This window comes from Oryza sativa, chromosome 5, assembly GCF_034140825.1.
Source record: "Oryza sativa Japonica Group chromosome 5, ASM3414082v1".
Taxonomy (NCBI): domain Eukaryota; kingdom Viridiplantae; phylum Streptophyta; class Magnoliopsida; order Poales; family Poaceae; genus Oryza; species Oryza sativa.
In genome coordinates this window covers 2,376,496-2,392,069 of record NC_089039.1, presented here as the reverse complement: position 1 = coordinate 2,392,069, position 15,574 = coordinate 2,376,496, and the positions used below count along the sequence as shown (strand labels likewise).

The window sequence follows — 15,574 nt, the reverse complement described above, 5'->3', positions numbered from 1 at the left end:
ATAGAAAAAAAATTTCTCTACCATAAAATTTCACCATCTTACACTCGTAAAGCCTCGCGTAGTGATTTTTGTTTTTTGATAATGAATATGATTATGCCACTTTTCATAATAAACTTTCAAGAAGCCTTTTAACAAGTGTATATTTAGACAAACGATTCAATTAACTTGGGTGAAGGATACCAGGAGCTGATCTAAGCATCAAGCTAAAAAGATGGGTTGGGGGGGGGGGGATCTTCTTCTTTCCCCTTCATCCCCCCTACTCTTCTTTCTCCCCCCTCTTCTTCCACTTAGACAACTTCTCATCTCTCTTCTTCTCCATAGGGACCCCTCCAAAAGAACACACCTTAGCTCCCTCCGCACCCATGTTAGATCCACTCACGAAGTACACTACTTACTGGTTATTTCGAAATGTCAAAGCATACTTTGCCTTTTTTTAATGACCCTCGAATTGAGTATACCGATTGATGATCGATCTCGACACAGTTGATTTATTCGTTAGTTTCCTTCAATAATGACCACAAACTCATAACCATCCATAATCTAGAAAGAACATATCCTTATGCATATGAGGAAGAATATGGTGGTGAAATTACTACGCATAATAATTACGTGCATGAAGATGCGTTTTCCGTAGAAATTTTGTGTGTGCTGTGTGCAAGTGTGGTTTCGTAGGCGTACTATTTTACCCGATTTCAAGTTAAACGGTGTAAAATGTTTATAGAATTAGAGTTGATTTTTCAATATATTGATGTGCAAAGTTGGTGTATTCTATGCTCTGACTTGTAAGCCTTTTACAAGTTTGGCGAAAAGTTGATTTTTCATACTCCAATAATATAGGAGTATTTGAGAGTCAGAGAGTGGAAGGATAATAAAACTAACTTTCTCCTTATTCCAAAATTCAATACTCCCTCCATCCCTAAATATTAAACGCCGTTGACTTTTTTAAATATGTTTGGCCGTTCGTCTTATTAAAAAAATTTGTGAAATATGCAAAACTATATATATACATAAAAATATATTTAACAATGAATCAAATGATAGAAAAAAATTAATAATTACTTAATTTTTTTAAATAACACGAAAGGTCAAATATGTTTAAAAAAGTCAACGGCGTCAATTATTTAGAGACGGAGGGAGTATATTTGAGAGCCAGAACTTTGGAGCAAGTACTATCACTACTTGTTTGTAGCTAATTACCAATATTATTGCAAACGCTGGCCATGGCCATGGAGAAGCAGCAGCTTCGCTTCTCCGTGCGCCGGCGAGAGCCCGAGCTCGTCGGCCCCGCCGCGCCGACACCTCGCGAGACCAAGCGGCTGTCCGACCTCGACGACCACGAGACGCTGCGTGTCCAGGTCAAGTTCGCTTTCTTCTACCGCGCCGGCGGCGAGCACGACGCGGCGGGCGTCGTCCGGCGCGCGCTCGGCGAGGCGCTGGTGCCGTACTACCCACTCGCCGGGCGCGTCCGGGAGGTGGAGGAGCGGAAGCTTGTCGTCGACTGCACCGGCGAGGGCGTGCTGTTCGTCGAGGCCGACGCCGACGTGCGGCTGGAGGAGCTGGAGGAGGACGGTGACGGCGGCGGTGAGCTGAGGCCGCCGTTCCCGTCCATGGACCAGCTGCTGCTCGACGTCGAGGGCTCCGGCGGCGGCGTGCTCGGCTCGCCGTTGCTGCTCGTGCAGGTGACCCGGCTGCTCTGCGGCGGCTTCGTCCTCGCGGTCCGCGTCAACCACACCATGTGCGACGCCATCGGCGCCGCGCAGTTCCTGCTCGCCGTCGGCGAGCTCGCCCGCGGGCTCCCCGCCCCGACGGTGCGGCCTGCATGGTGCCGCGAGCTCCTCGACGCGCGTAGCCCACCGGCGCCGTCGTTTCCTCACCGCGAGTTCGACGTCGTGCCGCCGCCGCCGCCGCCCGGCGACCTCGTGACACGCACCTTCACCTTCACGGCCGCCGACGTCGCCGCGATCAGGGAAGGCCTCCCACCGCGCCTCCGCGGCACGGCGACGACGTTCGAGGCGCTCACGGCGTTCCTCTGGAGAGCCCGCACGGCGGCGCTGGAGCTCCCCGACGGCGAGGACGCGCGCCTGGTGGTGATCGCGAACCTCAGGGGCGTCGCCGAGCTGAACCTCCCCGGCGGCTACTACGGCAACGCGTGCGTCGCCCCGACGGCGATCACCACCGGCGAGGCGCTGCTGCGGCGCGGGTCGCTGGGCGACGCGGCGGAGATGGTGCGGGAGGCGAAGGCGGCGGTGACGGCGGAGTACGCGCGGTCCGCCGCCGACGTGCTCGTCCTGCGCGGGCGGCCGCTGCTGGCGCTGTCGAACGTGTTCGTCGTGTCGGACCACCGGCACGCCGGGTTCCACCGGCTGGACTTGGGGTGGGGCGAGCCGGCGTACGGAGGCGGCGCCGACGTGGTGTTCGGGCTGGCCTTCCTCGTCTCCGTCAAGAACGGCGGCGGCGGCGGGGAGAGCGCGGTGGGCGCGCTGGTGTCGCTGCCGCCGCCGGCAATGGAGCGGTTCGCGTCGGAGATGGAGAAGCTGTACACGCGGCCCAACTAATCCATCCTTAAGTGGGCCTGGCCCATTTAGGACCACAAGGAATTCGGATCGCCAATTGGCCCATAATAGTTCAGACATGGGTCCACGAAGCAAGAGAGTTTTGTACACCTTAAGTACCGACGAAGCACCTAGTATGTACGAGGTTCAAATAGTTGTATACAAATTCCACAAAATTTGAGAAGCTATATAGATTGTAATGATACAAGTCAATCCACAAACAAGCAAATATAAATTCATCGACACAATGGAGAAGCTGTACACTCGGCCCAACTAGGCCCATCTGGTTCTCGCGAAGAGGGCCTGGCACAGAAAGGTTGAGATTTGGACTTTCAACTAGGAGAAAGCTGTTCAACCTGCTGTTGCTCCTTGCAATATTTGAAGGTATTGTGTCTATGAATTACCTGTACCTAAAAGCATCCTTGTGCTTCATTTAGTTAAATCTGGGATCTGATCACTTAATACCTAGTAATTGAAGGTGAGGTGGTACACCTTTTTTTTTTCTTTTTTTTACTTTTGGGTATCAATGGTTCCTGCTTGTCATACCAATTCAGTCTTTTCCAGGAATAATGAGTTAACGACAATTAACAATGATTTATATCTCGTTTCCCATTATAACCTCGGTGTGAAGCATTGTTTACTGAGTCATCCTATGGAATTCGTCCTACAAGAATCCTTTGCTATGAATTATTCTGAAATGTTGCAGCAAGATCCTGAGATAAATTTGCTAATCAAGTGGTAAAGATGATAAAAGCAAATATGCGACTATAACAAGGATGATGCCTTTGAGGTTGATTTCAATAACTACTCCCTCTGTCCCTAAATATTTACGACGTTGACTATTTTAAACATGTTTGACTGTTCGTCTTATTCAAAAAATTTAAGTAATTATTAATTCTTTTCCTATCATTTGATTTATTGTTAAATATACTTTTATGTATACATATAGTTTTACATATTTCACAACATGTTTAAAAAAGTCAACGGCTTCAAATATTTAGGGACGAAGGGAGTACATCATAGAAGCATTTGTTTTTTAAAAAATGTATAATACAGTGATGAATATTGTTTTTGGAATGAACTTAAATACTGTAACATACATCAATACATTTTTTTCAATCACATAATTAAGTTTTTTTTGGGTATATATTCATGGTATTTCTTCTTTGACATAAGTTGCAGTTACTACTTCCTCATCGGAGCAGCTAACACAGGCATATGCACTTGAGCGGCTGTGCCAATCGAGGAAGAAGATCGGTGTCCGCCTATTGAATTTCACATCACTATTTCACAATACCTCTGCTGGATGTCTTTGGTTCTTAAAAGAGCCCACAGTCAGAAACATCCAGGGATCTTCCGGCTAGCTTTACAAGGTGGTAGGGTAGATGACCTGGGTACCCCTTCTAATTATTTGATACTAGTTTATTCCCTAATATTCGTGTTTTTTAAAAGAGCCCTACAATTTTGGAGATATCCGTGAGATTGACATTCACGATTTAGTTTTTTTTTTTCATAATTGAGTGCACTCTTGAAATCTAGTCTCATATTAGGGACTAGAATGCATTGCGCAATAGATCACCCACATAGGATTGACAGAACATGCAGGCCAGAAGATTTGGAGTTATCAGTAAGAAAAATCTGAACATGAGACTCTGGCATTATACTTCTGTATGATTACTGCTGATGCAGCCCAAAATAACCGAATTTTCTGTTCCTCCTACTTATTTGATCTTTGTATATTTTTTCTGTTACTACTATGGCAAGATTGTAATGTTGCAGGTAGACATTATCTTTTGCCATGTTGTGTATGATGCAATTGAGATAAATAGATATTCAAATTGCGTTAACAATTTTGTCTGCATAGGAATTTGCACGGTGCACGGTCCCAAAAGAACACAAAGGGTAGCATTTTTCTCAATTTCATAGAAATTTTAGGGGCAATTATTTTCTTCTCTTTAAAGCCAAAGGCAAAAATGTTCCCTTCTTCCGATGGTGAAACCGGGAATGCGTAATGTATTCTTTCCCTACTAATTATTACTAAAATTTTATCATTTTGTTTGAAATCTTTTTTTTACCTCTAAGTGAAGAAAAGTTTTTAGTTGGGCTTGTATCCTGATGATCTAATAACTGTTATTTTAGTTTTTCCGTTGTAACGCATGGGTATCCTCCTAGTAATTTCTAAAAATACTTGTCTTAGAAATATGGAGATCATATGTATAGGTTAGTATTAAGAAAAATGTTTGAGCGTACCAATCATATAGTAGAAAATAGTGGTTAAAGTTATTTTTTGAAGAGTGCATCTTTATCCAAAACAATAATTGTTATCAAACTGGAGGAGTATATGCCGTTATGGACATTTTGGTTCAGTCGACCTACGTACGGTTATGACCGAAACGACCGGCCAATTTTAGGAGATAAAAAGAATCACACAAATAATATTTGACTGGAATGGTTATTGTTGTTCGGTCGGATGGGGGCCTTGGTAAATCTGTCCATAACATTTTTTAAAGTTAAATAAAAATGTTGTTCGAGGCATCTGTATATAATTCACGGTGGAATAAGAAGCAAAGCATGCAAGGCTTATGGAGCCTTAAAGTTAGCAAACGCCTTTGGTTATTTCTTTTCTCGTTGAAGATTAGTTATTAATGAGGCTGGGTTGTGCTTTCTTAAAAGCAGGGCTCCAGGCCTTTTCTCTTAAAAAGGAAAAGAAAAAGATTGTCTCCTTAACGGCACCTTGCTTGCTTACAGTCCGAGGTACTATTCTAAATAGCTTGCGAGGAACAAAAGATCTACTGGGCATGCAGCTTGCCGGAAAAAAAATTAAGATAGAGATTAAAGATTTTCTCTTAGTCACTTCGGTGATCAAGTTTTAAATCGTTTAGATTTCCTTCCAAGCAACTCATTGGCCAAAGATATATAGTTTTTCGTACATTGATATCAATGCTCCAAAAATTTTATATCGTGGTACAAATTTTAAATACAAAAAATACAAAATACTATTATGCATGAGAATGACACGTGGAGCATAGCCGAGCCTCCATATCAATAACCGGTACTCCCTCCATCACATTTTAAATGCAATTGTGGGTTTCCGTGTCCGACGTTTAAAATAAGACGAAGGGAGTATAGCACATTCGATGGCTTTTTTTCTTCCGATGGTACGTACCAAAGAGATTGGCCCCTATATATATAGTAGTAGATTGCTATCAGCTGACACAGTCGTGTAGTGTGTAGCCTGCTAGGGTAATTGAAAGAAATTACACCATGGATGAATCAACATCTGCTTTGGATGGTGATGAGAAGAGGAGGTCGAGGAAGGAGAGCCCGCTGCCGGAAGAGAAGTTCAACATCTTCCTACTCTGCACTGCTTTCGTGTACAGGGTGATGAATGGCCTCGGCACACTGGCCACTATCTGGGCGACCGTCGTTCTGCTCGGTGGATTCTCCACCCTCGTCAAGAAGCAGGATTTCTGGTACGTCACCGTCATCGCCTTCGTCCAATCCATCGGGTATGTATATATATTTTTTCACTCTTCCTTCGATCGCTTCTAACTTGTCTGAATTAGACAAATTTTAAAGTACTGACCCTAAAGAGTACTTCTTCAGTCAAAAAAAAAAAAAAAGCTCAACCTACTTTAAAATTTGTACGAATCTAGGTTGAGTCTTTTTTAGGACGGAAGGAATACGTACTTTAAGATTGAAATAGCACATCAATTTTTTTTGGAGACATGCCTCCCTCCCCCTGTATTGCTTGAATCCATAATACGTGCTGTTTTGTATTTTTCATCCCATGCTCCATTTGTTTGGTTTTTGTGTTCTTTAGGCCTCTAGTGGTTGAAATCGTTCCCCCCACCCCCAATTTTCTTCAAACTGAGATAAAGAAATATTGTCTATAAACACCATCACAGTATCCAAACTTTATTCTATACAACATTAAGATGCAGTTAAGTTCAAAAGGTCCACCCAACGAAAATGCCAAGCAGTATGTTTCACATGTGAATTATAATTCATCAAAACTATCGAGTCCAACAGGAAAATATTATGCAGTACATTACCTGAATTGCATAGACCACACAGCATTGATCCAATAGAAAAGGCGGCCCAAGCCCATCATTTGACATTGCATGCGCCTAGTGGAAAAAAAATATCAGAAATTAGCAGGTGCGAAAAAAAAAGGCACTGGTCAATGAAATGTCACAAGAAACTACAAAGCAGTGAAAGCACAAGCCAGGCTAGCACCTGACAATAAATCTCGGCCCAGAATAGAAGCGAAATTGCGTATGTCCGTGAAGAATGTGAGCCCAGGCATATCTACAAGAACATTTTTGAAGTATTTGCGGCAGAACATTGCTCAAGATCATAACTTGAATGAATTCTAGCACCAATCAAATCATCAAATTAGCCGCAATTCAGAAACCTCTGGATGTAGTGGCAAGCTGATGTGTATGTGCCGTTGCATAGAAGAGTCTGCAATATGACGCTTGTTCATTTAAGGCCTAGAACCAAAACAAGGTGACTTCATTAGGACGCTGACCACCAAAATACAAAGCATAACTAAAAAAAGGTCGTTACACAGATAATCCAAACTGAATTAGCAGCTTGTACAGTGACAAAAAAAAAATGTCCAAACCAAAAGTACACAGCCACACTAGATTTCTGAACTAAAAAGAAACCTAGAGTTATATAAGCTCTGATGAATCTGTGCCATGCTGATTCAAGGAAATATTCAATTGTAGTAGTATGTCTGAACTTTTCTGCAAGTTCCATCAGTAAACAGGGCATACTAATGCTGTAACTAGAGAAACACATAGGACTAACATTACAAAAAATGTTAGCGATTAAATTCAGAGATTGTACTAGTTCACCACTCATACACTAAAAACATCTAGTCTTACAAAAGTTCTGGATGTTACAAAAGTTCTGACGAGATGCACCTAATAGTACAGTGGCAAAAGGTATGTGGTTTTCAACTCTAAGGTCCCGTGTTCAATCCCCATCACACATAATTTCTTCTTAAAAAAAGTTTGGAGGGACGTCTCTCCCTCCAAATCTCCTTTTCTTTTTTTTTTCCAAAATTCTGACTAAAAATCATGTGATTTGCTCCGGTGAGGTACTGGTATTTCACGATACCAAATCGTTTCCGTTCATTATCTCAAAAATCATTTCTAGGCTTACAAGCTTCTGTATGAAATGAAATATCTAACCAAAAAGAATGGAGCTTCAATGATTATGAAAAAAAAATCATTGATCATGCAACACGATGCATCGCACAATCTATGATGGGCTGATTTTAAGAGTAAATTACCCTGTCACCATCACTGATTTTAAGAGTAATTTACTCTTAAAATCAGCACATCATAGGAAACAAACTCTTGATTGCCATAGTTTTGATAGTTACCCTGTGATGGTGATAAAATCCATGAACACAGTGATCACAATGACATGCAGTGCTTTGCTGCTCAGTTTCACAATTAGTTTGCCAAATCACTCCTGTCAAGCATTGGAATGGAAACTTAGAATTCACAACTACGCACAAGACACAGAAACATAGCATAAAAGTAAAGGGTGATGGCATCCATAAAAAAACAACCCAGGATCGATGCCTTTCTTCGATGCGAATGGCAACTGCAGGTAGTCTAAGGCTTTCCAGACTCAGCACCACATTACCAATATTATTTCCTCCACAGAACATATACAACTAAAAAACTAAATCACCGTGTGAGAGACAACAAATAACCACAAAAAAAAAGTGCAAATGTGATCATCAACTCTAAGAAAATTAGCTAGTCATTAGTACAAACACAAATCATCATCATGTTCAGAGAAAATCTGAAAAGTTCTTTTGAAAAAAGAAGCTCTAGATACATAAACATGACAGCAAAAAAACAGCACATTCCAATCGACTTGTTAACTTGTAGAGGCCCCCATTCACTTGTAGGTATCGTTAGCTCAAAAGCTGAAAATATTACTCAGTAAATTCAAGTCTAGAAACAGAGAATGCCAGCTCCTTGAAACAAAATTTAGAAAATCTGAAATTTCTAAGCAAACAAATGGATATATAATGTGCCTATTCAGAGACTTGAACATCTAGGCATGGTACTGAATGCTTCGTAAAAGAGAACTTTTAAAATTTACATTGCTATTAGTAAATGGAGGTAAAATGAAATTGTTATCAGTGAAATTAACCTCAGAGAAGTCATCCGAACTAAGTACTATAATTGAACTTAAATAAAACACTGCAGTATTCACATATGTTACAAAAAGACCATGCTGTCAATCACACATGTATTCAGACAGAACAGAACTAGCAGAGTACACAAGTGCCAACTCTCAATTATATACCACTCACAACCTCACTGATAGCACAACTAAACACCACTAGACAAACATATATTGGAAAAAATGCATATCCGAGAAAAAAGTAAGCTTCATCTAAATAGGAAAATTGGATGTGTACATCCTTTTCACGGATGTTGAGGCCAGGTTTTTTAATCCATTATCTAAAAAAATATAAATAGGAACAAACTAAATACATAAATATGACATGAACAAAACCAAAAGATAACCACCTATATGCTTTATGGGTGAACTCCATTGGTCATTATGTCACATAGTAAAAACAAAATCAAAGATCAACAAACATAATGTTGATTATTTGATGAAACAATATGTCTTTTGGAGCACATTTGAATAAAAGGGCATACATGTCATAGAGTAGTACTGACTGAGTCAGATAGTTCAGTATGAAAAATGTAAATATGTACAGCCAATAACAAAGAAAGCCATGTTCACAGGACAAAGCAAATTAAGAGATGGATTTCTAGCCTTCTAGATTCTTACCAAATTCTAACAAAACCTCGGGAATTGCAAGTTCAGACCTACAAACAGATAATGCCGCCTTAAAAGTTCTGCATGCAGTGAAATATCAAACATAACAATATGGTAGGTTGAAACAACTAAATTAATGGAAACTACATACAAAATGGTAGGCGAAATTAATGAAACCATGCATACAAAACTAACAAATAATACTTATATGCTAATCTATATCCTCAAACCAAGAATTAGCTAACTATGAACTAGCATATAATACTTGTATGCTAATTTATACATAACTTAAAAAACTAGGTACTATCTGCTTTCTCTATCAAAAATCAACCCAGGGCTTTTACTTGCAGAAATTATCTAGATGATTGAAGTTTCCTAACAAAACTACTCATGTTCCATGTGAACAAAACAATTCTAATTTCCTAAACAAAACTGTCCATGTTCAATGTGAACAAAACATAGTATACATAGTTGCTTGTTTTGAAAAAAAATTAAGGACGAATGAGAAAGACTGTAACACCTTAAATGAGAGACATGGGGAGAGTGGAAAGGTGGTTTGGGGGCGGGGGTGGGGGGGGGGTAATAAAGTGAGAAATTTGAATGAGAGTTGATTGGTTGGACAACAAGTACTCTAGAATTCCTTACATTGTAGGACAAAATTCAAATGCTTGGATCCCTTATATTACGGGATGGAGGCAGTAGATATCGAGAATGCATATAATATTGCTTCTCATTTAAGGAAAGGATATTGCTCAAGTAAACTGACACAGGAGATTTCTCTGAACATTCTTAACTAATAAAAGATATGTTATCAAGTAAAATTGTCAATTGATACAAAACTAGAGCAAAATATATAGTTTCCCTAGACAAAAAGGAGACCAACATGATTTTGCTAAAAGGAGTTATGAGTAACTGGAGCAAAATGTCCTTGTACTATACAAAATATGAAACTAAAGTTAGACTAAACTTATCAAAATATGAAACTGAAACTTGTACTGTACAAACTAAATCATTTTTGTATCAAAATTTATGTAAATTTATCCGCTATGAATGATTTGTACAATTTAAAATATTGTTCATATAAAAAATGTATATAACTTTTTCCGCTGGAAATTATATAACTTTTATATCACTATCGGTTCTTGAGAAGAACCGGTAGGGATTTCAATGGTTCTCCTTATGATTAAAACCGGTAGTGATATTATGGGTTCTTCCTATGAACTGGTAGCTTAAGAAAGGTCGGGATGACTCTTTTCCTAACAGTGATAGTGATATGTGAAGCTCACAGAAGTATACATTGCAATGCATTGACAGGATTTTGGGTGGTTACGAGGATCCTGCACATCAAATTTTCTTGCACGCACCAGAAGCACTAATAAAGAACAGGGAGGCCGAAGCTTGGGAGCGACGAAAGAGTTGGTGGAGGCGCAGAGGAACACAGCAGCAGCAGCAACAACAACCCAGAGGAAGGCCCAGAAGAAGAAAACAAGAGGAGAAAGCACGGAAGTGGTGCGACGACATCTATGGGTTCCAAGCCTTCCTTGGGATTGCCATCTACGTCGCCATGTGGTTGGGCAAGGTCGCCGCTGTGGCCACCTGCATAGCTCTATCCTCGAAGCGTCTCGAGAAGCAAGACTATCTGGAATCCGGGGACAATGAGAAAGGTGACCACCAGAACATCAGGTGGTCCCTCAATATCTTCTACAGTCTGGTGCTTGCCCAGGGAATCATCTTCATCTGCATGCTACTGAACCCACTGACTGTTTATTTTGTGCTTAAGGTCCGAAGGAAGTACAAGCTATTTGAGCCCTCTGGTCTCAAGATAATCTACCGTTACAAGAAGTACAATTACCTGGGGTTCATTGCTGGCAATGTACGTGCCACCCTCAACATGCACCTGGTCACCTTTGCCAAGAATTTGGCAGTGTCCAACACGATCGATGACCAGTTAGCTGGTGTTCGGGCCATGGACCGCATCCTCATGTCAGTGGAGTTTAGAAGCCTGGCCCTTAGGAGGCTTCGAGCTTCCATGGAACCCGACGATTTGGGGAAGCTGATCGATATGCTAGGCTTCGTCAGTACCATGGAGGAGGAACAGAATATCATCAGAGGCCATGCTGCAAGAGTTGTGCTCAAATTCAGTCCTGACCTTATGCTTCAGAGTTATCCTCAAATCCTCTACCTCATTTCCTCTTCCCTGCTCAGCACATCCAACAAGAGGGTGTGCAAGTGCAACATGGACTCTGACTTAGTCTGGTTTGGCCTGCACATCCTGGACAAGCTCACGGACAACCCAGAAAATTGCAGGAAAGCCAAAGACGATGACAGTGATCTATTATTGCCCATGATTATAGACCTAGCCAACCTTTGTGGACATGGTCATGGCAACAGCGTAAGGAGTAACACTACCATTTCTGACTCTTGGATTGAACAAGAGATTATTCCTTTGCTTCAAAAAGAAGATGATATTCCTCTTCCTTTCATCAACAAGATTGACCAAGAAATTATTGTTGGCATGGCACTCAACATCTTGAGCAAGCTGATCGCTGTGCCGGGTGAGGCTGGGGAAAAACTAAGGAAAGAAACCTCAAAAGACTTGCACTTCCTGACAAACACTGGGATGATCATGGAGCATGTCGAAGCAACAAGAGTCATATCATGCTTAGCTGTGGATAAGGAAGCACGGCAAGACATTGGCAAGTTGCCTGAGATCATCAAGAAACTTAAGGATTGTCTACTTTCCAAGACACCATATGTAAATATGACGAAAGTAGCTGCCAAGTTGTTGCTTATGGAGTACACCAGTGAGGAATTATTAAACCGTGTTCTGCTTTTCATCGAGGAAAATCGTACTGTAGAAGATCAAAGCTTTTCACTACCAATTTCAGCCTTCATAGAAGAACTTTATCTTGATCAACTTCCCCAGAGCGTGGTACAGAGACTTGATCTGGAAGATGTACTTTCCTCGCCACGGGTGAATCACTCTGAAGCAGCTGCTAAAGCATTAATTCTGCTCACTACAGGATGTGAAAACAATGTTGAAGCTTTCCTAAAAGGGATCAATGAAAAGGAGTTGAACAAGATAGTGAATGTGCTCTCTTCAGAAGACAGAGATAAAGAAAAGAGAAGGGCGCTGGCACAATTTGAAGGACGACATCATCTGGACCCAGAAACATTGCGCATAGTCAAAAAAATAATCTTGGCTGAGGGTGAAGAACAGGAAACAAGTATGCATGCAAAACTCCTGCAGAATTTGCGTGCCTACTCAGGACCAAAAGAATTTGATGAGTACATGAAATTAATAGATGCAGCACTGCCAAAGGTAATTTTGTTTTAATTCTAGCCATCATCTTTGGATGTAATCTACTCAACATATATATTTTGTATGTATGCATCAGCTCAGAATAATGCCTCATCACCATTTTACTTTATCACGACAATATTCATTGACTAAGCAATATGGTGACAATGATCGATATATCTATCTGAAAATTTAATTATATAGGTGCTCAAAGCAGTCGTAGATGCAGTGGCGACTTTGGAGGATCCATCATCATCAGAAAATCTGAACCATGTAAGAAAATAGTAGCTGTTTTCCCTTACCTACTGACTACTTCATTTGCACCTAGTCTAACTTCCCAATTCACAAAAGAAACAATTTTCTTTGGATATATATGTAGGTAAAGGATGACCTGTGGATCAAACAAGGCAAAGTACTAGAGAGCTTTATAGGCCTCGCAGTGCAGATTTGTAGGTCCCCGAACGCAACGAGTGATTTCTCCACTGCACTAAAAGATGCCAATCTTACTGTGCACACATTCATCAAGAAGCTTAAGAAGATATTAGAAGTCTACAGGTCTCCAAGTACTGATTTTCCATGCATAAGGGTATCCACACTTGAGTTAATTACTTGGATGGTCGAAGAAAACAGCAGCTACAGGGAAATACTCCTAAAATGTGGAATATATGAGGAACTGAATGAAGTGGCAAGGACTGCTAGAAAACTTGAGAGCTTCAAGCTGTTTCACTGCGGTGTTGGGATTCCTACGGATGGTCCAATTGAATGCATCTCTTCCCGCGCAACTGAATTACAAGAAAAGCTTCAGCAAAGCCCCAATTTTGAGAAAAGGTACTGTTTATGCCCTTTTAGTTAAAACATCAGTTCAAACATACTTAGACTCCTCTTGGAGAATTCGTAAACCCAAACTTAAATGTTTGCCTTTAATCTGCCAATTGTCAAGGACTCTGCCATGTACTCCCTTCGTCACAAAATATAAGGTATTTTGACCGGATGGGGCATATCCTAGTACTACGAATCTAGATAGAGAGTCCGTTCCAGATTTTTAGTATTAGAATATGTCTCATTCGGTCAAAATACCTTATATTTTGGGATGGAGGGAGTAGTAAACAGTTCCCAAGTTGGCTGTGATTTCATCTAAAATGACTTCCTTACTTGTTCTTGCAGATACATCTGCTATGGAGAACATGCAAGCAGCATATCTGTTTTAATTGCTTAGAACAGTCATTTGCTTGGTTCTTTCTGACCACCAACACCATCATCATCCTTTTGTGTTTGTGCCAACCAAATTTCGTGTTTGAGTGCTTGTGTTTTCATTTGCTTGGTTATTTCTGACCACCAACATCATCACCATCCTTTTGTGTTTGTGCCAACCAAAATTCGTGTCTGAGTGCTTGTGTTTTCATTTGGATAGTGTGTCGGAATGGTTGTGTTTTTAAACCCAGTGTCAGAATTTTGTGAGACTATAATAATTTCCATGGATACCATCAAATCACCATGGCATGCTACAAGGTTGTGCAAGTTTCTTGTATGTTCGTATGATTTTTTTTTCTGCAAAATATCCATCACAAAACACCATATCAATAACCTCATATCATAGATGAACTCACCGACATTGTAACTAGTGTGTCTACCTTGTTTCATATCGACCATGTTCAACTGCGTGTGCCCTAAAGAATGAGGCGATCAAGCAAATTCGCAGTATAATATTCAAGCATGATCCAAACAGAGCCGTAAAGCTAATCCGCACCAGATATTCCCTAAACCATGATTAAGCCACCAAATAAACCAAGGAGACCATCAAAAAGTTGATTTACACGCATCGCATTCATAGCGCGCAGAAATCCTCAGATAGATTTTCCCCTCCTCCGCTATTTAGAATTTCATACATTAGGTTAGATTAACTAACTACAACCAGGCACAAACTTTCCAACCCAGCAGCATCCTCCAATCTAGCTTGGAACCAAATCGGTAACTCGCCCAAAAATAAAAAGGGGGCAAAAATGCAGCGAGGAGGAGAGGATGAGAGAGCGTACGAGCTAGTGCAGGCTCCATCCGCCCGGTCGCCACGCTCGTCGGCCGTCGGCCACCCCGCTTTCTCCGCCGTCGCCGTCGCCGTCGCCGTCGCGGCGCCTTCCCATGGCTTGGAGGAACTCGAGCCTGCTCCATTTGGATTCGCCGCAGTAGGGAGGGGATTTGGGAGGCCCATGGGCCGGTCTGGGTGTTAATTAGTAGCAGGTAAGGCCCACTTTGATTTAAAGGAAGGAATTAGTTCACTTTAGGTCCCTTACTTTGTCGCCGAGTCCAAAATTCGTCCCTGGACCGAACGCATCCCCCAACTTACTGAAAACCAATGCAAACGAGAGCTCTCTTAGTAGTATTGTCGCCAGTTTTGACTGACGTAGCTCATTTGACTAGGCCTTCGCCCTATGTAGTATTGACATGACGTTTACATGTTAATTCGATCCTGGAAAATAATAAAAATTGTTGGGCCACATGTTAGGGCCTGTTTGGCACAGCTCCAGCTCCAGCTCCACCCCTCCTGAAGCTGGAGCTCAGCCAAACAGTTTCAGCTCCACCAAAACTGGGAGTGGAGTTGGGTGGAGCTCTCTCACAAAATGTACTAGAGTTGTGGAGCTGAGTTTAGGCAGCTCCACAACTCCACTCCAGACTCAACTCCTGGAGTTATATTTAGGAGTTGGAGCTGTACCAAACAGGCCCTTAGTTACACACATAGAATAGTAAAAATGGCAGGGCCCATGTGTTAGATGTGCAACTATTTTTTTTTATATCCTACAATAAATACACGTTCTTGCGGTGTATATCTATCTCAAAATAAACCACTCTAGAATTGGATGGGACATTACCCCGTAAAATGAATCTGGATAAGAGCATG

The 15,574-nt window shown here is 41.5% G+C and overlaps 3 protein-coding genes across 8 annotated transcripts; 2 read left to right on the top strand and 1 right to left on the bottom strand.

Moving 5' to 3' along the window:
* Positions 1-1,195: 1,195 nt before the first annotated feature.
* LOC4337762 (benzyl alcohol O-benzoyltransferase) lies at positions 1,196-3,146 on the top strand. Its single transcript, XM_015784219.3, has one exon. The coding sequence runs from the start codon at positions 1,221-1,223 to the stop codon at positions 2,553-2,555; it is 1,335 nt and encodes a 444-aa protein (XP_015639705.1). The 5' UTR covers positions 1,196-1,220; the 3' UTR covers positions 2,556-3,146.
* Positions 3,147-5,461: 2,315 nt separating this feature from the next.
* Positions 5,462-14,200, top strand: LOC9266340 (uncharacterized). Its single transcript, XM_026025899.2, has 5 exons — positions 5,462-6,061; positions 10,695-12,702; positions 12,886-12,954; positions 13,061-13,509; positions 13,846-14,200. The coding sequence occupies exons 1-5, from the start codon at positions 5,817-5,819 to the stop codon at positions 13,895-13,897; spliced, it is 2,823 nt and encodes a 940-aa protein (XP_025881684.2). The 5' UTR covers positions 5,462-5,816; the 3' UTR covers positions 13,898-14,200.
* Positions 5,974-14,904, bottom strand: LOC112939104 (uncharacterized). 6 transcript variants are annotated; one of them, XR_010741256.1, is made up of 6 exons: positions 14,715-14,876; positions 7,951-8,042; positions 6,970-7,048; positions 6,792-6,863; positions 6,608-6,682; positions 5,974-6,109 (listed from the first exon to the last, which is right to left on the bottom strand). XR_010741256.1 is itself a non-coding variant. In XM_066310338.1 (6 exons), exons 1-6 carry the CDS (start codon positions 14,885-14,887, stop codon positions 6,663-6,665), a joined length of 474 nt encoding a protein of 157 aa, XP_066166435.1. In that variant the 5' UTR covers positions 14,888-14,904; the 3' UTR covers positions 6,439-6,662. The 6 variants fall into 6 exon arrangements, 1 of the variants encoding a protein (XP_066166435.1); XR_003242630.2 differs by lacking the exon at positions 5,974-6,109 and adding an exon at positions 6,285-6,422; XR_010741255.1 differs by lacking the exon at positions 5,974-6,109 and adding an exon at positions 9,393-9,460 and having other exon boundaries at positions 6,439-6,682.
* Positions 14,905-15,574: the final 670 nt, after the last annotated feature.